This window comes from Ictalurus furcatus, chromosome 7, assembly GCF_023375685.1.
Source record: "Ictalurus furcatus strain D&B chromosome 7, Billie_1.0, whole genome shotgun sequence".
In the NCBI taxonomy this organism is placed as follows: Eukaryota; Metazoa; Chordata; class Actinopteri; order Siluriformes; family Ictaluridae; genus Ictalurus; species Ictalurus furcatus.
In genome coordinates, this window is record NC_071261.1 from 16,431,923 (window position 1) to 16,453,822 (window position 21,900).

The following is a 21,900-nucleotide window of genomic DNA, read 5'->3' on the forward strand; positions in this document are numbered from 1 at the left end:
TGAGAATCACTATGTATTCACAAATATGTTTTCAGACAAAAGTGTTGTATGCCATCAGTAAAACGTGTGAATAGTTTACAGAGCTTTGATCGCATTATGTGCATATTCATTATGTGAACTAGGATGTATCAATGTGGTGTATTAATTTATCATTTGCTTGACTTTTCAAAAACACATTTCTTGCCAAAACACTTGCTTTTGATATTTTGCGGTTTTCTACATGTTATAAAATGCTGCACTTCCCTCATACACAAGAGGGAGACATTTAGCATTACAGGATCTGTGGTAGGGAACCATTTGATATACACCAAACTCTTTCAAAGTCTGCTGAGAACTCAGTGGTACAGCCAGTGTTTTCAGACCTTCTTTTCTAAAGCACCAGTAAGACCATGGCATTATGGTGAGGATCAGCCAAAATGAAAAGCTCTGTGCCTTTAACAACACAATGTGGGTTTTCAGTGTGATACTTGCATCAGGCACTGAAGCAGTGCTGGCGCTACTTATAGGCAGAGTAGGCAATTGAGTAGGCCCTCGGGCTTGGAGGCAGGGCCTGCATAACCGTATCATCCTAGTCAACCAATCAAGACTGGCAGCAAAAGATTAGGCTCTTTGTCCACTGAATATAGATGAATTGTCACTCACCTGTAGTGAAACCAATTGATATTACTGTTTCAAAGTGGGTCCCACACTCTGAATGTATGAAGAGATAAGGTACGATGAATAAAATGCAAAAATGCAACGTTTCTGCAGCTGACTGACTTGAAGTCAGTGATATATGATGGCGTCAAAACGATCACATCCTTCAGGGGCTGCTGAACGAAAGGCTAAACAACTGTAGATCGTTGATGCAGGTATGTGTCGATCAGCGTCATTTTGGGATAGATCATTTGCCGGTTTATTCTGAGTTCAAAAGAGTGTTAGCGCCATAGCCATGTAGAGACTGCCAGACAAATTTGTGCGTACAATGACTGTGTCAGGAGCTGACTAGCAAAATACTAAAGTAAAAGTAAAGAAGTTTATATTGAAAGTCAAAGAGCAAACACACTAGAGCATTTTTTAATGTTTTTAAAAAAAGTACCTCTATTGTCTGTAGATCTTCTAATTTCCGCTGTTTACATTAATGCTTTAACATAATACTTCATTTTAGTTTTCAAATCATAAATATTCATTATATTTTTTTAAACATAAGCATACAATTTTATGAAGAAATAAACTATTCTTTCTGCTTAGTTTGTCTCTTTCACTTCCACTAGCAGTTGATTTATATGTATATACTGCAGTGCATATTTAAGGTATTGCACTACAGCCCATAATATGACTATATCTATAGTCTATATTGGTTCAATAGAAGGGGGAAATCCTGTCCAGCAGAGTGCCTCTGTAGGTGGCCATAGCCATGATAGCATTCTATCATGATAGCATAACAATGGAATAAGAGATGGTCCAGATGATCTTTCATTCTTTAATTCTTTTTTTAGTGTTTACCTTGGTTAAATTTTAATTAATACGGCCATATAAGTACAAATATACAAATATTAATACAGATGTTGTATAAATGAAAAGGTTACAAATCATATTTGTTTCAAGTGCTTTTTATTTATTCTGAAAGGTGGAGGGGAGTGGTGTGGGGGGCCATCCATCCATCCATCCATCCATCCATTTTCTATACCGCTTATCCTTACTGGGTTGCGGGGAACCTGGAGCCTATCCCAGGAGGCATGGGGCACAAGGCGGGGTACACCCTGGACGGGGTGCCAATCCATTGCAGGGCACACTCACATACACATTCACACACCAATTCATACACTACGGATACTTTGGACATGTCAATCAGCCTACCATGCATGTCTTTGGACTCGGGGAGGAACAGCGGTGTGAGGCGAATGTACTAATCACTAAGTCACTGTGTGGGGTGTGGGGGGCCTCCATATGTCTAGAACCAGCCCTGCACTCAAGGAAGATGATTGCAGATAATTTTGCTTATAATCTAAAGATGCTTTAAATAAGCAAAATCATTTTGCTAACAGAATAAGACACTTTTAAAATGACTAGAAATAGGTCTACTCATACTGTCTATTGCTTTAACCATAATTTCAAAATTAGATACATTTTCCTATATTTGAGATGTTTTTGTTTTTTTTACTTAATCACTACAAAATAACACAAATACATTATTGGTCATTTTTATCTTGCACACAATTAGAATAAAAGAATCTAAAACTATAGGCAATGTTTTAACTAACATTTTGTGATAACTAAGTGCAACCATGTTTGGTCTTCATGCAGGACATTTTAAGGTCCTTTCGACTCTATTACAGCTGCATAGGCCAGTGTTTCACAAGCTGTTCTGATCATATGAGGTCATGCTGAAAGAGCTGAGTGCACTCACTTCAGTGTGTGTTCATGTCAACAGCTTACGCACCAGCGGCTGTGTTCAGAGAGTGCGTGCAGAGGAGTACACTTGCCTAATACATCAGTGTAATGTTTGCATTTAAAAGAACAATGTGAACTTTGCACAGTTGATTAGGTTGCCTTTTAGCACTTTGTCCCTGCTATTTCCTGTTTTTTATTTTTTATTTTGTAGAATTGCAAAACTGCACTTTCAGCCCATCATTACTGCCTGTTGCTGATGTAGGCATCCGATTCAATCTTTACATAACACGTTAGTTTATGAATTTCATTTTTTTTAATTCGTAAAGTTAGGTGGTTAAAAATATTTTTGCACTTAGCATACTGTATGTGGATGAAACCCCTCTAAATTCAACATGGTTTTGAATTTCATTTCCACCTGACATTGCTTCATTAAATATTAGTTAATGAAATTAATAATATTTAGTGCCACTTCCTTTCCCTCATGAAAAAGAACAATTGTGAGCAATTATATGTAAAATAGCACCCGCTTTACTTTTAGATCATGAGGCACATTATAAATCCATTAAAACATGGAAATTAATATCAGAAGATTTATCTTGATCCATACGTTTCCTATATTATGTTAATGTATAATTAATATATGTTCAGGGCTGTCCAGACTTTTTTCAAAGGGGGCCAGATTAGACCTCCCACAGCAAAATATGGTGTCACCAAAAATGAGGGCTGGTCACCAAAATATTATTTTATATATATAATATTATATATAGTGAACTTAATTTTCATGGAATAACTGCAGCATGGTATAACCTAACAGCTGTGGTTGTGACACGCAAAATTATATTTATACTTTCATGCTTCTTTTTTAGGACAAATTACATTGACTGCTTTAATTAAGGACTTTCAAGAATTAATGAAAGTTTGTCCATGCTTAGTGGTTGGAAGCATTGCTACCTATTAGCTCTGGTAATGTTCTATGCCACATTCTGTGTTTCTCTGTTCTCTCATCCTCATCTTTTGCATTGCTCGTGATTTGTTTCAGAATGTCTCATCATATTAAATTCCTTAATTACTCCAACAGGCTCTTGATGAGGCACACATTTGCTATGGCTCCCTGTGAAAAAGTATTCTTGTTTCCAGCTCATTTGATATCACTCCTTCTCACTGTTAATTTTGCACTTTTTGTCTGTAGCCATGATTAAATATCATTCAGTAAATTAATTTGAAGGTGTAGTCAGAGAAAAAATACAGTTAGTAATTAAGCTAACTGTATTAACACAGTCTGCTGCCACTCTCAGGTGAATGGAAAAATTTCATACATTTTAAGAGAGAAGCAACAGGCTGCATTTGGCCCTGGGGTTGGACTTTGGACAGATATATAATATAATGTTATGTTCGTTATGTTCTTTGTCTTTTGTTAGTCTTAGTTATGTGACGGTTGCCACTGATGCCACCTGAATGAATACCATGGCCATTTTCCTTGACTGACTCCTGGGGACAAATGAAAATTCAATGACTTTATTAGTGCTTCCAGTTGACAATCAAAAATATCACTTTTTATATTATTTTTCCATCAAATAGTAGAAATTGCTACTATGTCTGCAACAGTTAAATAATATTGGTACTGTTAGAAATAATGATGCAGTAGATTACTGTGTAGCAAAGGTTATTTTTCTTTAAAAACAAACAAACAAAAAAACCCTTTCCTTTAACTTTGACTCCAACTTACCTTGCGCTTGCTTTGTGCATTTACAGGGTCCATAGTGTCAGAAGTATTGAGGCCCAAAACATTCTCAAGGTCTTAAAGTAAAAGCATGAATGCATTAAACATACAGTTGTGAACTACAAAACAAAAACTATATATATATATATATATATATATATATATATATATATATATATATATATATATATATATATATATATATATTTGGCTACCTGTTAGAATGTGTTCAATTTTTTCAACTGCCAAGTCAGCATCCTCTCTGGAGAAGCACAGAGGTGGTTTAAACTTCAAGACGTTACGGTGTGGTCCATCTGCACTTAATAAAATCCGCTGATCCTTCAGTCTGTGGGAGGGTCATAAAATGTTAATCTCCATTCAGAGGAGACATTTCTATATCTATATCACTTTTGATTGGTGAACTTGAGCAGAAATAATCCTTTAAGGTGGGGTTATCAATCTTATCTTCAAAGGGCCTGTGTGACTACAGGTTTTCCATTCCAACCAAGCAGTCTTGCTGGAGCTGATAATTGTTTGAGAGCAAAGATTAACTGTTAAACAGGTGGAATCAGGTGTGGCTCCTGTTTGGTTGGAATGAATGTAGCCACACTAGCCACTTGGAGAGAAGATTGACGACCCTTGCTTTAGGGTGTTTAGGTAACTGTCAAAAGTTTTCACCTATATATGACATCCTGAGCTTCAGCTGTTGCAGGGGTTCTTTTAAACCGATCTTTCACCAGCTCCACCCCAATGAAAAGGCCACAACCTCTGTAAAACACACATCCTTCATTTTTCACACTTTAACATTTGACTTTAAACCTATGTAACAATGCCTCTCTCAGACCTGGCACTCCTTAGAATATTCACACACCTTATTCCAACTCATTTAGCTCAGAGGTGAAATTCTTGTGTTATGGCTAAGACAGTATTAATATGCACAACTCATTTTGGTATCAAGATAAAATAGAGTTCATATAGCTATGTTGGTAAAGTTTCTGAAAGTTTCCTAATTAAGTGGTTAATTATTGAGATGGATATCAAGATTTTAAAAAAATTTAATGAGAAAAATATGAACAATAGCCTGAAAGCGATAAGAAGAAAGCATTTTAAGAAGACCTGACGTCTCCCACTAAAGGATGTCTCTGTTTCAGTTTCTCCAGTAAGTCCGTCAGGTATCTCCCTACTCGAAGGGCATTGCCTTGGAGATCCTCTTTCTCAATCACATCCAGTACAGCTAGCCCAATAGCACAGGATACAGGATTGCCAGCAAACTGAGGCATACATAAACAGACATTCTTCAGTCATGTTACAATTGTCCAATCTATAAAATTAAAAACATTATAAAAGCACTGTTTTCATATCTCATTGTTTTAAAGTGTCATTCTACCAGTGAAAATGATTCAAATGTAGCTCTGGTTCTCACTGTGTTAAAGTACTCCATTCCAGATGACATGAAGCCTTCAGCCACCGCTCTGGTTGTCACCACACAGGACATTGGATGTCCGTTCCCAATCGGTTTGCCCATAGTGACAATGTCGGGTATAAAGTCTTCCCCTTGCAGCTGGAAGGCCCAGAAATTAGTGCCTACCCTTCCAAAGCCAACCTGAACCTCATCAGCAATAAAGACGCCCCCAGCCTTTCTCACATGTCTGTGGAAAGAAGGATTGTGTTGTACACACATACAAATACAGAAAAAACCAAACTCCATCCTGAAAGACTTGTCTATTTATTTTGTAAAGAAATACTGAGTTGACTCTTTTAGTTTAAATTTCTTTCAAGGACATGTTGGTCTATTTTCACTTTGGTTGACGGTTTCCTACATTACCCACAATGCCGTTCGACTACTCGCTGACAGTACTGTCAGTGGGAATTAGTTCTCGCTTAATTTCTACCTCAAGAGACCAATGCATCAGTGCTTTATTCCTTTAGTCTCTTAAGGTCTCTCACCTCCACACCTGTTCACTCTGCCCAAACACATCAGGTTCCAAAGCTTCAATTTTCCTGCTAATACTGCCATCACTGCCATCATGCTTTTCATCTCTTAGATCACTAACTCACCAAACTGAGTCTCTGTAATAACTCAGCATTCTGGAAACTGGGAGCCCAGGTTCAGTGCTGGATTTATCATTAACATAACATTGAATGTCACTGGAAAATAGTAAGTGAGAAAAGAACATCCTGCTCTGTTGTTTTTAGGAGCTAATAGTGAAACCCAACTGTGAGCAATTATGTTGAGATTTTTTTTTTTCCTATTAAAACCACAGTAACTGTGCTCACAATGCGCCCCCCCCCACCCCCCCTCCTCCCGAGCAGTCAATATACAACTGCTAACTTCTTACATGAATAATGAAAATACAGCTCTGAACAAAAAAATAGCACCAGAGTCATCTAACCACACCCCAAATATTTCAATATAAACATATTTAATGTGTTTCAAGTGGCTTTTCAGTGCTTTCTTTAATATGGGTCAAGAAGATTATTACTTTAGAAAAGCCAAATGACAAGTGATACCATAGCCAGCAATGGACCCTGCATTTGATCTAAAGCACATCAGGAAGAATATTTTATACTGTATTTTGCTACTTAAACACTTTAATTGTTTGACTGCTGGTACATACTGTGCCACTTTCTGGAAGTAGCCCACTGGAGGAATGACCTGCCCTCCACAACTCTGCAGTGACTCAGCAATGAAAGCAGCAATCTACACAAGAGAAGACCATGTAAGACCACAAACCCCAACTGCAACAAGCGCAAAGAGGTTGCATACCCCATCTAATAATGTGTGCTCCTTTCAGGAGCCATCTGGCTAAACGCAAGAGCCAGAGTAAAGTAAAAAAAATGGAAAACTTGCTGTAAGCAGAAGGCAGTGCAACAGAATGAGCAAGAAAAGGACATTTAAAGAAGTTATCATGTACAAAGGGCACTTCTTTCAGAATCCAGGAATAAACACCCAGTCTTTTTTCTCTTTATCTGAGAACTCCAGCCATTCACATCGGTCTTCATTCCATCATGGGACGTCTGGATCTCACTTATCAGATATGTCTGTCTGTGGGAACAGACATTCACTTCCCTGTAATAGAGGGTTAAGAGCCATTTTATCATGTGCAAATCAGTGAGATCTTAAGGCTTTATACAACCTGGAAAAAAAGCACAAAGAGACAGGTGTAGATAGGGAAAAGGAGGAAGTCAAATAATGATGAGGAACCGGAGAGATGTCATAAAAAACACTGTATGAGAGTGTGAAAGACCAAGTAGTATTTACCTTCAATTAATCCATGAATTAATCCATAATCCAAAAATTTATTGAATTTGATCATACATTTTTTTTATTATTTTTTATACTATTTGCTAAACAGTCATGAGGTAATGTATTGTTGACCATACCTTATGTCCTTTTGCATGAGATTTTTCAATGATGTCTTTAACTTCATCTGCATAAGCAGTAGCAGGGTCTGCGTGATCTTCCCTGTATTTCCCTCTGTAGATGTCTGGACTTGGAGCCTAATAAAACAATGGTCTTGGAGATTTTTGAAGTCATCAACACAGAGTTTTCTAAACTTTGCCAACTTTTATGAAAGTACCAGTTTGAGACAGTTATTTAGGAAAATGAAAAGAGGCAAAGGTGTAATTTTACAGTTTACTAAATATACAATTTTATTTTTTAAAAATGTTGTCATTGGAACAATCTGGAATATAAATGAAAAAAGACAGTAAAAAAGAAGAGTTTAAAAAAATTGTGAAATCCAGACTTTGAAGTCTATGTAATGAAAAGATGCTCTCTGACCTACCGCTACGAGAGCATCTTTTCATTACATAGACTTCAAAGTCTGGATTTCACAATTTTTTTTAAACTTTGAAAATGACTGTTCAACAATACAGAAAATGTGGAGACAGATAATGTGGCATATATTTTTATAAGTTGTGAAAGGGAGTGAAAACAGTCTCAATATCACTGTCTTTTAGGCACTTGAGCATTTCCTGGACTTTTGGGGAAGGAGTAGGATGCATGAAACCAAGTTCTGTGAAGACCTAGGAGATAATATTACTAAATATTATTTACTTTTATTTTACCAAACAAAACAGTGAAAATCAAGAAGGTAATCATGTTGAATTCATGTTCAATTATGTTGATGTAAATTTTATGTTTGTATTATATGGATGAAAGTGCTAGCTATCATGAAATCAAAGATATGAATACCTTTCACTTTAGAGAGTTGGACTTGGACTTAGATGTCATTTCACTTAGATGTATTTCCCCAAAACATACTATAAAACTTAAAAGCATAAGAAAGTGTCATTAAATAAGTAACCAATACTCACTGGTAACTAATACTTAAGATACTGCTGCATAGCTCTTTAAAGGAAGCTCTGTCCACTGTTCCACCTCTGCCTAATTATCATGCACCTTTCAACTATTCATTACAAGTTTGTTAAGAATATTTTATTTTGTATTTATTGTTATTGTTAGTGGCAATGGTAGAAACATAGGCTATTGTTATCCCTTATAATAATAATAATAATAATAATAATAATAATAATAATAATAATAATAACCATTATTTATTCATTTATTCATTTATTTACTTACTTACTTATTTATTTGACTATGACCAAAGGGGCACATTTACATTTTGTGGCAGGGGCTTTTTATATCTTTGCTGCTGCTTCCAATCAGCTTGAAATTCTTATTAAAATTTATGATAATACCCACAATATCTATTATATTGTATTGTACCATATTTTGATATTCTATTATGATCATACACAGACTTTTTTATTTATTTATAACCTATAATAACAGGGTTTTCTTTTCAGATAGGGTTTCATGTAGAATCCATTTAGGAAGTGAATTTTAACTGCCATTAAGTTTAACCTGACTGCTCTTTGTAGTTTATTTTAACATTGTGATCTCACAATGAACCTTCTAGACACAGGTGTTGTACTGAAAATCCCCCCCAAAAATGTAATTAGCATAAACCACAATCAGTCTCAGGTACTAATTCATTTTGTTAATACACTCATTTGAATGTGTTGAAATATACTGTAGCAGTGAATGGGAAATTCTCCCATGCACCTATGGTTAACTCCTCCTGATTTTGCTGAGCTATAAAGCTGGAACGTGTGGTTACTATAATAATATAGCTGTAAACGGTATACTGAGCTTGAGTCAGGGTCAAAAGATTGTGAGTAGATTTGAGAGTTGGCAAATATGTGTGTGTGTGTATGTACGTGCAGGTTTGTGCTTTTCATTGGGTTTGAGGGTTTTTTCAACACTCACCACATGCACATGTTGGCTTTGCTCACACTGTCCCAGCTGGTGAAACTTGTAGGGACTGATATCAATGAGTGATGACACATGACCATGATAGGCACTGCAGGAAGAGCACAGTGAACAAGAGCATGTAATGAAATAACTCTCTAATAATTTTCTTTTAAGTGAAACAAGCTGAAAATAAGCAGCTAATAATGATCTTTTTCACATCTGGGCAAATTTAAATACCTAGTTCAAGGTTATATTTCACATATAAGTACTAATGGCCTGCCAGAGTGGTTTCAGGATACAATATATAATACTGTCATGACATATCATTATGACTAATAGCTGACACAGCTTGTCTGTGTTCACCAGCAGATAGGCGACACTTGGTAGAGTTAATGTGTAAGCTGACAGCTCAGCACTTCTACGAACATGGTTACTCTTTATGTATGTAGAGAAAAAACAGACAGAGATGGACTGTAGTATTGACTTACTTGTCCAGCGTGATGATGTCTTTGTGGCCAGTGTACTGCCAAGCCAATCTTAAGGCCAGGTCATTGGCCTCAGAGCTGAAGGTCAAGGTGTAAGAAGTCATTTTAGATACTAAGTCATCATGAAAATAATTAAAATGTGCCTTTCAGTCAGACCTGAAGAGCTGTTCTTTTCAATGAAACAGTTCATTTTCTTTTAATTTATTATCTTTAACCTCAGATATGTACTTATTATAAAAGGATTTGTCTTTTTTTATTTTTATTTTTATTTTTTTTTACAGCTAATATAACTACAGTGGATTTACAAAGTGTAGTCATAGTCAGAGTCACACTCCTGTTAAAATGGCAGGTTTTTGTTATATTAAAAAAATGAAACTAAGTTAAACAGTGTCAGAACCTTTTCACTTTTATTGTGAAATTGCAACATATAAAACCAAGTGACAAACAACCAGAAATGTTTTAGGGGAAATAAAAGAAAAACAAAAAACTTCCAATACCCAGCTTGCATAAGTGTATACACCCTTTTTTAAATTGGAAATGTGGCCAATTGATGCTAACTGATGTTCAATCAATCAATCACATTCAAACTCATATTAAATGCTAATTATTAAACACCTGCCATCAATTAAAGTGAGGAAGCCTTTTTTAACCCAAATAAATAAATAAATAAATACAATAAAGTACAACTAATGTGTTATGATCTGATGAGCCCAAATTTGAACTTTTTGGCCATAATAGCAAAAAATATGTTTGGCACAAAAAAACCCAGCACATGACCAAAAGAACACCATACACATGGTGAAGCATGTAGGTGGAAGCAACATGCTTTGGGGCTTTTTTTTCTTCAGCTGGAACTGGGACTTTTATCAGGATGTAGGGAATAATTAATAGCTTCAAATACCAGGCAATGTTGGCCCAAAACCTTAAGGCTTCTGCTATAACACTTAAAAAGAAGAGGAATTTCAGCTTCCAGCATGGCAATGACCTGAAGCACACTCCCAAGTCAACAAAGGAATGGCTTCACCCAAACAAGATCAAGGTTTTGGAAAGAACCAGCCAGAGTCCATGTCTAAATCCAATCGAAAATCTGAGGGGTGACCTGAAGAGGGCTGTGCACAGGTGTTCATAATAAACGTAGAAAAGGTTCTGACACGATTTGTCTTCGTTTAATTTTTTACATCACAAAAACCTGCCATATTAACAGGGGTGTGTAGACTTTTTTTTTTTTTTAAATATTAACTGTAATTGTAAAGTCCAGTCTTCCAGTCTTCAGAGATACTGAATATTCAGCATTTGCATTAAGAGCTTTTCACATGACAGGCTGACAGAATGACAAATCATTCACTCTCCTCTTATTGAAAATGAATGGGGGCAAGTGATTATTGGCTGTGGTGTATAAAGCACTTAAGGATTTCCTAGTCCTCTAACGGCAAAAGCCATTTTGAAAGTTTTCCACACTTTTCAATGAGTCATGAAAAAACCTACATTGCTAAATATTTTTCTTACAGTAATCCATTTAATTCTCGTTAGACACACAGCTGTGCTACTCTATAACCACCTTAACTCATCTAAACTGTAACTTTAGCCCAGTATACCAGGGTGTCAGTGAAGGATCTTGTCAGACTATTGCTAATTTTACTGCATTGAATACAATATTTTTGCTTATCTGCTATTTACAGAAAAATTAAAAGGTAAAAACACGGATTTGTTTTATTTTTTTTTTAAAAATAGTGATTTAATGTGGCTAGTTATGCAACTTTATCCTAGTTCCTAAACATACTAATTGTTGCCAATCAGTTTATTAAACAGTACTGGATTGCACATAGATATTGTACAGGTTCAAGGTTTCTGTAATCAAGATGGGGAGAAATGTACAAATCATTTGAACTCTATGGGAGAGTGACATCTTCTCTGTATGACCTGCACATGTTTACAGTACCATGTTTAGCTGTCTCAGAGCCTTAATACACATGTCTAGTGATTGGTTGGCATAGCATTCCATTTGGTCTCTCGTTGCTCAGAGTCTATTTTTGTAAGAACACTGTCTGGCCTTTTGATCTCACCCAGCACATGTACATGTTATAGCAAGTGGCTGATACTTGAACCTTAGAATGAGAATTAGAATTAGATTACAATTTCCAAGTCATTTTCGAATTGAAAACAGCATTGAAAAAGGAGTAAGCAGTCGAAGATGGATGGATGGATTGCTTGTATGTATATATATATATATATATATATATATATATATATATATATATATATATATATATATATATAAATATACTCTGATCATTGATCTATGGCAACAATATATAATAAACAGATTCACAGAACATTCACAGGTTATATAAGGAAAATGAGCAAACAAGATCTGTTTCTTGTCTCCAGAGAAAAGTTACCTCAGTGTACCTCAGTGCTTCCATAGACCATATGTGGGGAATGGATATTCAGCATGTCAAAGAGCTGCATTCACAATCTCATGATTCTTCTGGCATGGCAGGTGAACAGACATACCCTGAGTTGGTAAAGTAGCAGACTGAGAGCTGTTCAGGCAGCGTGGCTTGGAGACGTTGTGCGTATTGGACAAGGTTGTCATGGAGGAAGCGTGAGTTAGTGTTCAAGAGCTCCATCTGCTTCACTCCAGCATGGACGACTTCTGGGTGGCTGTGACCCACTAAGAAATAATAAATTAAAAAAAACAGAACCTAAAGATTCAAAGTGATATTTCCACCACTGATAAAAAGACAAGTCCCTGGAGTCATGTGAAATAAAGAATACACACAAAGAGTATTTAATTCCCCATCTTCTACTTTATTTAAACTTTTTCGTTGGCTACTTCTTGTACACATACTCCTGTTCTTTGCTTATATTACTAGCCAGGAAGGTGGAAGTGGCTATAATATATGACAGGGCATGGAGGACAAAATAAGTGCAATGCCTTATGCATGTACCATGGGCGACATTGTTGATGCAGTCCAGGTACTGCTCGCCTTTTTCATTGTACATGTACTGACCCCTGGCTCGGACGATCTTGATGGGGTCATGGCTGAAGAAAACCTTACAGGAGGGACTAAACAAAAGAGAAAGAATGGGAACTAGGCTGCATCAATACCACACAACCTTCGTTCTAACCAGTGATACAGAAATTAGAATTGAAACTAATAGAAAGAAGAACTAAAAGGTATATATATATATATATATATATATATATATATATATATATATATATATATATATATATACACACCTTTTAGTTCTTTATATATATATATATATATATATATATATATATATATATATATATATATATATATATATTAAAGTTCAAAAAGCTGTTTATTTGTTATATAACATCAGCAGTCATTGATCTATGTGGGAATATTGGCTTTTGCTCGTGCGCTCTGTCTAAGCATCCAGAGCGATGTATCGTAATTTACTCCAGTAAAAGTAACCCACGTTAAAGTTGATTCCTTACCCAATGTGCTTCTTTCTCAGATCGATGGTTGTCTGCTTACTAAAAATTTCCGTTGCCATTGCAGGGTCTCGGAGAGTGCAGAGAATGCAGAAGAAGCTCGCAGTGAGTGGAAGAGAGAGCGAGAGCGCGCGAGATAGAGTGCGTGTGAGAGAAAGTGCATATATATAGATAAACGAACGACTCCTTAAACTGACTCGATTCGGAGAATCGATTCGCCAACACGAAATATCACCTTGAATCTTTAGGTTCTGTATTTTTTTTTTGTTTTGTTTTTGTTTTTGTTTTTATATGAAGGCCTGCTGCAGCTGCGTCAGCTGGTCGATATAACGATTTATTTTCATGACTGCACTGTAAAACCGGATAAGTTTATTTAACTCAAAAAATTGAGGAAACTAATTACCTCAAAATTTTTAAGTTGATAAATCAATTTCTTTAAGCCACATACATTTAAGTATAACAAACAATAATTTTAAATGACAAAGTTTGAGTTAATTTTTTGTTATATTTAAGTGTATGTGGCTTAAAGAAATTGATTTATCAACTAAAAAATGTTGAAGCAATTAGTTTCCTCAATTTTTTTGAGTTAAATGAACTATCCGGTTTCACAGTATAGGAAATGAATGGCTAATTGTAAACGACACTAAAATTAGTACAACATGAGGTGATTAAAAGAAATTAGAATTAGAATTAGAATTTGTGAGAATTTTTCACAAATTACAAGTAGAGACCCACAGGGACCATTACAGTTTCCATTAAAGCCAATAAAATTCTCATTATAACCATTAAAACCATTACAAATTCTATGAGGGTTTCTATTGGGGTTTTTTTTTTCAGCAGGAACTTTTTATTGACGAATTATTTGGCTCAACAGTACTGTCACTTAAAACGTAGCCTACTTGAAATTAATTGAGCCTTTTATGGACACGGTTATAATGAGAATTGTATTGGCGTTAATGGGACCATTACAGTTTCCATTAAAGCCAATACAATTCTCATTATAACCATTAAAACATAACCTAAAGATTCAAGGTGATATGGTGGGATGTGTGCATAAACATACTTGAAATGAATTGAGCAACAGCGTGTGGTGATTAAAGAAATTAGAAAACGAACAAGTTTTGGTAATTTGTTGCCTTCTATTGGTCATTGAACTATGGTAACATCAGTGATTGCTTATTTTATATAACAAATAAACAGCTTTCTTTTTAACACTGTCACATAAAACATACTTGAAGTGAATTGAGCCTTTTATGGACACTCATTAACAGAACCTAAAGATTCAAGGTGATATTTCCACCCCTGGCATCATTTGAAACAAAAAATACACACAAAGAGAGTGTGTGCTAGCCAGAGACCACAGGGTGACTTTGGGTCTGTGTTACCATAGTTCATTGCACATCATTTTTAAACTCAGTCACTCCACACCATTCTTAGGATCAAGATTGAAGTATTTTCTAAACTAACAAAGAAACAAAAGCACTGCAGCAGATATTTGGAGGAGTTTATTTGGCTCAACAGCACTGTCAAATAAAATGTACTTTAAATGAATTGAGCCTTTTATGGACACTCATTATTAACATGAGGCAAATTTGAAATTTGAAAATGAACAAGTTTTGGTAATTTGTTGCCTTCTATTGGTCAGTGAACTACGGTAACACAGTACGCTGACCAATAACTGGACATTAGAAGATATCAGTCTAAAACGATAAAGTAATGGCCAATGAAGAAGTTTAAATAGAGTAGAAGATGGGTAATTCAATTAAAATCTTTGTGTGTATTCTTTATTTCAAATGACTCCAGCCACTTGTCTTTTTATAAAATATACTCTTATAACTTACAATAAATTTCCCCCACTGATAAAAAGATAAGTTGCTGGGACTTTTTATTGACTTGGCTCAACAGTAAGTGTAAATTAGTAAAACTGTAAGTCAACACTGTTATTTTCTGTACAATAAGAGTCAATACTGTAGCGAACATCACTATTTTCCAGAAGGGTCACAGCCACCCAGAGGTCGTCCATGCTACAGCGAAGCAGATAGAGCTCTTGAACACTAACTCACACTTCCTCCATGACAACTTTTTCCAATACGCACAACAACTCCAAGTCACGTTGCCTGAACAGCTTTCAGTCTGCTATTGTACCATCACCATTACTGGTCCTTAATGGTATCCACTGGACATAACATCCCACCAATAGAAGGCAACAAATTACCAGTAGAGACCCACAGGGACCATTACAATCTGTAATCAAGTTGTAGCCCACATAGCCCACCACTAAGAAATAAAAAAAAAAAACAGAACCTAAAGATTCAAGGTGATATTTCCACCACTGATAAAAAGACAAGTCTCTGGAGTCCTTCTATTTGTTGGATGTTATGTCCAGTGGATACCATTAAGGACCAATGATGGTGATGGTACAGCACTGGCGTTATGACACATGCTACAGTTTGACTAATTTATGCTTGCTGTTGAGCCTAATAATTCAAGTTAATAACAAGTCCCAGCGACTTGCCTTTTTATCAGTGGTGGAAATATCAGCATTACTTTATCATTTTAGACTGATATCTTCTAATGTCCGGTTACTGGTCAGCATACTGTGTTACTGTAGTTCACTGACCAACAGAACGCAACAAATTACCAAAACTTGTTCATTTTCTAATATCTTTAATTGACTCATTAACAACATGAGAAGTTTGTCCATAAAAGGCTCAATTCATTTCAAGTCCAGATGAGTTTCAGGCATGATCTCTGAGTGTCAATTCTGAAAGTCTCCAGTTTGTGTCACGATGTACCAGAACCAAATTGTTTTGTGTATTTATGTGTTGTTTTGAACATTCCTAATCACCCTGCCTTTTTGGCTCACAGTGTTTCCGTGAACACATTGTCTTAGAGACGCTGTGCATATGTGATTCGACAAATTCTGTTTTAGTCCACGGTGTTACCACGTGATGTGACAAAGCATCTGATACCTGTTATCTGATTGAACATTAAAACCAACACTGATATCCTCTCATAATTTTAAATTATAAGCTGTGATTATTAAATTAATAAACTGTAACTATGGGTGGAAATGGTCAGTCTAGGATCACACCAAATCAGTGGATGTATGACTATGGTAAAGGCTTTTTGTGCAACCTTTTGTCGATAATTTAGCAGGCTGAACAGAAAGTCAGCCCCAGTTCCATCTTTACCCTTGTGATGGAACTTTTGATGAGGCACATTTACTCACGGCAGAGCTGTGTGTTTCTGAGAGTTGGGGAGATCCCAACTCTGGGATTATGAATACATGAAACTCGCTTTATCTGTATGGGAAGATAGTAAAACCCAATGGGATGATGAACCCTCCGATAAAAGAAGAAAGGGTAAATCCACAAAAGTTGTCTAACAAAGAAAAAGCCAAAAAGGTACAAACAGTAAAATTAGTAATGGCATCGAGCTTCATGCCTAGTGCGCCCCCACTGTATGACTGTGTTTATATGGACAGCAGTAATCTAATTATTGACCTTGTTCTGAGTAAAACAATATTGTGATTAAGGTGTTTACATGAGTTGCTTTTAGAATATTCCTTTCATGTTCCTGTTTTACATGTTATAGAACATACATCTATTAACAGCACACGTAATTACGTCCCCACGCCACGCCGTCCAATGTTCCCTACAGAAATTCATGTATCAACATACAGTTCGTCTTCGTTATGGTACCGTATAGAGTTTTTGGTGTTTCATTTTTAATGTTACGAAAGCTTCAAGTGCAGTTAATTATTTGTCATGCTATACGTGCAAATAGACGACTGCTGGAGGCCATGAGCTGTGTCTGAAACCGCATACTTACCTACATGTATTTCGCCTACTATATAGCAGGTAAGTACGCAGTTTTGGATGCAGTCGTGCTCTCTTGTTTACTGTTAAACGGTTGAGCACTGCCATGTGTGTACAGTGCATCCGGAAAGTATTCACAGCGCTTCACTATTTCCACATTTGGTTATGTTACAGCCTTATTCCAAAATGGATTAAATTCATTATTTTCCTCAAAATTCTACAAACAATACCCCATAATGACAACGTGAAAGAAGTTTGTTTGAAATCTTTGCAAATTTATTAAAATAAAAAACAAAAAAAGCACATGTACATAAGTATTCACAGCCTTTGCTCAATACTTTGTTGAAGCACCTTTGGCACCAATTACAGCCTCAAGTCTTTTTGAGTATGATGCTACAAGCTTGGCACACCTATTTTTGGGCAGTTTCTCCCATTCTTCTTTGCAGGACCTCTCAAGCTCAGGTTTTTGGTCACCTCCCTGACTGAGGCCCTTCTCCCCCGATCGCTCAGTTTGGCCGGGTGGCCAGCTCTAGGAAGAGTCCTGCTGGTTCAAAACTTCTTCCATTTACGGATGATGGAGGCCACTGTGCTCATTGGGACCTTCAATGCTTCAGAAATGTTTTTGTACCCTTCCCCAGATCTGTGCCTCGATACAATCCTGTCTCGGAGGTCTACAAACAATTCCTTGGACTTCATGGCTTGGTTTGTGCTCTGACATGCATTGTTAACTGTGGGACCTTATATAGACAGGTGTGTCTTTCCAAATCATGTCCAATCAACTGAATTTACCACAAGTGGACTCCAATCAAGTTGTAGAAACATCTCAAGGATGATCAGTGGAAACAGGATGCACCTGAGCTCAATTTTGAGTGTCATGGCAAAGGCTGTGAATACTTAGGTACATGTGCTTTTTTTGTTTTTTATTTTTAATAAATTTGCAAAGATTTCAAACTAACTTCTTTCACGTTGTCATTATTGTTTGTAGAATTTTGAGGAAAATAATGAATTTAATCCATTTTGGAATAAGGCTGTAACATAACAAAATGTGGAAAAAGTGAAGCGCCGTGAATACTTTCCGGATGCACCGTATGTGTCCTGTCACAAAATGCGGTGAAAACTCCCCCACGATTATAATAATGTGATTAAGGTGCGTACATGTCTGTAACGCATGTCGATAATACGACTAAAACAGGAATACTCCACATGTCTTAACTCAATTTGTGTTTACTTCGAGTATGACTTTAGTCAGATTAAGTTAATCAATAATCGCTGTTTACATGGTAGTATCTTAATCAATATTAAGAGTATTGTCTTAATCAGGTTAATATTGGATTATTGCTGTCCATGTAAACGTACTGAATGACGAAGAGAAGAAAAAGACCAAATCTACCACATTTATTGAGCAAACAGAGCCCACCACAGACAAGCCGAGCTCTGGCTCTAGCGCGCTCTAGCTCTGATCCCAATGATCCTTTCATACAGGTAGCAATAAGTTTTGTTGATTTACTTAAACAGCAGACTAGATACACTCAGTGCAGACTTTCGCTATATTTTATTAAAGGTCCTTGGTAATAATGTCACAGAGGAACTTTTACTCACAGGATCATGAATCCTCCATCTCGTTTGAATTATTTTCCAGAGTGAATGGGAAAACAATTAAAGTTTGCCTTTAACCAGAAAACATTCCATTTTATTTACTATATTGTATCACAAGGATGGCACTTATAGTTTTTCAGGACATTAGAGATTCCATATTTGTAGTGTGTTAGTGCATGCCGGGAAATGTAGTCCTCATTGTAAAAACTTGACACTGAAGTTCATATATGCGTCTCATGTGAATGATTTTTAGTTAATACATCACATTTATAAACACATGAAACTACATGTCATTCAGACATACTCATCAGAAACTACATGTCACATCTCCTCATGATCCTGATATCATGTTTTATCACAGATTTGTTGCCATTCCGTTTTCTCCTTTCAATCTACTAGGTAGAGACTTAATGTTTAAAGTGAAGTGTTCTCTTACAATGCATGATGGTAGATTCACTCTGATTCACTCTGTTAACTCCATCTTATCTATGTTTCTCTTCTGTCTGCCATGTGGGTGATGACGAGCACAACACTGGCTGCACGGAGGAATTAGAGGAGGTGCCTAAAACTTTATGGTATACTAATGAAAGCATACTAATGAAGGAGGCCTCATTAAGGTAACCCCTTATGCTGCGAAGATCAAAACTTGATTGTTTGTGAGATACAGTATCTCCCTACAACACACTTGTTAACCCTGTATGCAAGCCGAATGGGAAGGGATGGCATTTTTAGGCAAATTAATGATATAGTAATTCCAATAAGCCCTATTGTACCTGACGTGGCTTCTATTCTCACCGCTATTCCTCACACACACACACACATATTTCACGGTAGTTGATTAATGTAGTGCTTTTTTCAGCGTCTCTGTATCTGAGCAGACACAGCCTTTTGTGTTTACTTTTAAAAATCAACAATACACATGGACACGTCTTCCTCAGAGTTTCATCGACTCCTTTGCTGTGTTTTCATCCATTGTGCATCAAGCCCTCTCATTACTCGTTTTACCAGAGGACATGCTGTTCAGTACACAGATGACATTCTTTTATCAGCTTAAGGACATGAACTCTGCAAAGAGAGCTCTCTAAAACTCTTGACCCTTCTGGTTCAGTGTGGTTTCAAGGCCTCGCTAAATAAACTTCAGCTCTGTCAGACACTGGTCCAATATCTGGGCTTTGATATCTCTCAGGGACAGTGCCACCTAACCAGCGACCAAGTGCATGCTATTGTCGACGTCACACCTCCAGCCACACAAAGAGGTATGCTGAGTTTTCTGGGACTTATAAACTATTGTCACCAGTTCATTCCTGACTGCTCGCACCATGACAAAATTCTCAGACACTGTTGTCTCAAGGACTCTCCACAGAACATCGAATGGACTTAGGAGATGTTGAACTCTTTCTGTTAAATAAAGTAGGCATTAAGCTCTTCTCCGGCTCTGGGAATCCCGGACTACTCATCTTTGTTCCACCTGTATGTTTCCGAGGATGGGTGTCCTGGCCCAGGAACACTGTGGTAGCTATTGCACAGTAGTATATCTTTCCAAATCTCTAGAACCTGGTGTATAAGATATGCCTGCCTGTTTAAGGGCTATTGCTGCGTCTGCTCTCATGGCCACTGATGCTGAAAAATTGGTTCTTTCACACCCACTTGCTCTGCACATGTCTCATCAGGTGTTATCTATCCTGAATAACATTCAGACACAACACATGACTTCTCAGCATAGATCAGGATATGAAGCTATCCTTTGCACCACACACAACCTCACCATTAAATCTGTAACCGCTGCTAACAGCCCTGCAGTCTTGCTTCACAAACTTCTGTGTGCCTGCTTGGAGGAGCCCGCTCCTGAAGCTTAGTAGGTACATGACTGTTTAACCTACATACATGAATCCTCATCACTCTGCTCTGATCTGTCACACCATCCCATGGAGGGAGGGAACAAGGTATATGTTGATGGATCGTGTTCTAAACCTAATGATTCAACATTTTTATGTGGCTAATCTGTATGTTCATTACCAAATATTGTTCATGAGGCTCACTCTATCCCATTTAATTCTCCTCAGGCTGCGGAACTCGTTGCTCTCATGTGTACTCGTCATCTCTTTAAGGGTAAGACTGTTACTATTTACACTGATTCACGTTATGCTTTTGGTGTAGCAAAATCATTTTCAGTGTTTCTCATGTAGCACTAAGAGAGGTGATCTCTGTGATAACATCGAGGTTTTGTATTCAAAACACTCACAAAACTGTTAAATTACTCCTCTATGCATGTTTAACATGTGCAAGAGTAAATGTACAAGGGAAAACCGTCAAAACATGATGCATTACAACCACCTAGTGCACTACAAATGAACTTCACACACAGAGGTCTCAAATATCTTCTCGTTATCATGGATAAATTCTCTAAATGGGTAGGAGCCTTTCCATGCTCAAAGGAAAATGCCAATACTGTTGTTAAAATTCTCGCAAAAGAACTTATCCCATGGTACGGTATCCCCCAAACTATTGATAGTGGCAATGGGACACCTTTTGTTTCCAAAGTAACACAAATACTGTGCAAGTACCTAAAGATTGATTGGCACGTTACGTTCATATTCCATATCATCCCCATAGCTCAGGGATTATGGAAAGAAAAAATCGCACCATGAAGGAGCGCCTTACTAAGGGACACTTAGAGAACCCCTCAAGTAATTGGGTCAATTTGTTACCTGCTGTCCTATGCGAATGTTGCATGACTCCTAAACAGAAAACTAAATTGTCTCCTTTTAGGATCATTATGGGCAGACAATTTCCCACTCCATGGACTAATAGTAACCCAGGTGTTTCCTTTACAGGTGATCTGGACGTGATTGTCAGCGACTACACTCAACCTCTTATTGAAAAACTGAACAGTATACTTGGTGATGTTTCTGTTTTTCTCCCTCTGCCCACAGAACAGCCTGCTCACCCTTTCCTTCCAGGTGACATAGTTCTCGCCAAGAGCCGGAAACCACGAAAGGCTGGGGAAGCAGCCTTTGGTCATCCTACACGTTTGGTGGCCGTTACCCGTACTGTTGTCATCACGGATTCACAATGCCAGTAGATTCATGCCAGCCGCATCAAGCGCTCTCCAGTGACAAGAGACAATAGGGTGACAAGAGACAATGGCCCCTTTAGGGGAGTCTCTTTTA

General features: G+C 37.0%; 1 protein-coding gene across 2 annotated transcripts; it reads right to left on the minus strand.

The window, feature by feature from the left end:
• Positions 1-1,448: 1,448 nt before the first annotated feature.
• Positions 1,449-13,627, minus strand: etnppl (ethanolamine-phosphate phospho-lyase). Of its 2 annotated transcripts, XM_053628947.1 has the most exons (13): positions 13,317-13,627; positions 12,793-12,911; positions 12,356-12,515; positions 9,845-9,919; positions 9,372-9,465; positions 7,478-7,594; positions 6,712-6,794; positions 5,517-5,742; positions 5,210-5,364; positions 4,772-4,861; positions 4,309-4,439; positions 4,100-4,170; positions 1,449-3,861 (listed from the first exon to the last, which is right to left on the minus strand). In XM_053628947.1, the coding sequence occupies exons 1-13, from the start codon at positions 13,373-13,375 to the stop codon at positions 3,769-3,771; spliced, it is 1,473 nt and encodes a 490-aa protein (XP_053484922.1). In that variant the 5' UTR covers positions 13,376-13,627; the 3' UTR covers positions 1,449-3,768. The 2 variants fall into 2 exon arrangements, with proteins under 2 accessions (XP_053484922.1, XP_053484923.1); XM_053628948.1 differs by lacking the exon at positions 12,793-12,911 and having other exon boundaries at positions 13,317-13,622.
• Between the last annotated feature and the right edge of the window lie 8,273 nt (positions 13,628-21,900).

What these genes read in the sequence shown, in the direction of transcription:
- etnppl (XM_053628947.1), bottom strand. Translation starts at nt 13,375, where the DNA reads ATGGCAACGGAAATTTTTAGTAAGCAGACAACCATCGATCTGAGAAAG. An exon ending in TGCTACTTTACCAACTCAGG is followed by an intron (nt 9,920 to 12,355) that starts GTATGTCTGTTC and finishes CTTGACCTTCAG; the next exon opens with CTCTGAGGCCAATGACCTGG. An exon ending in AATTGAACACATTCTAACAG is followed by an intron (nt 4,171 to 4,308) that starts GTAGCCAAATAT and finishes TTTTACTTTAAG; the next exon opens with ACCTTGAGAATGTTTTGGGC.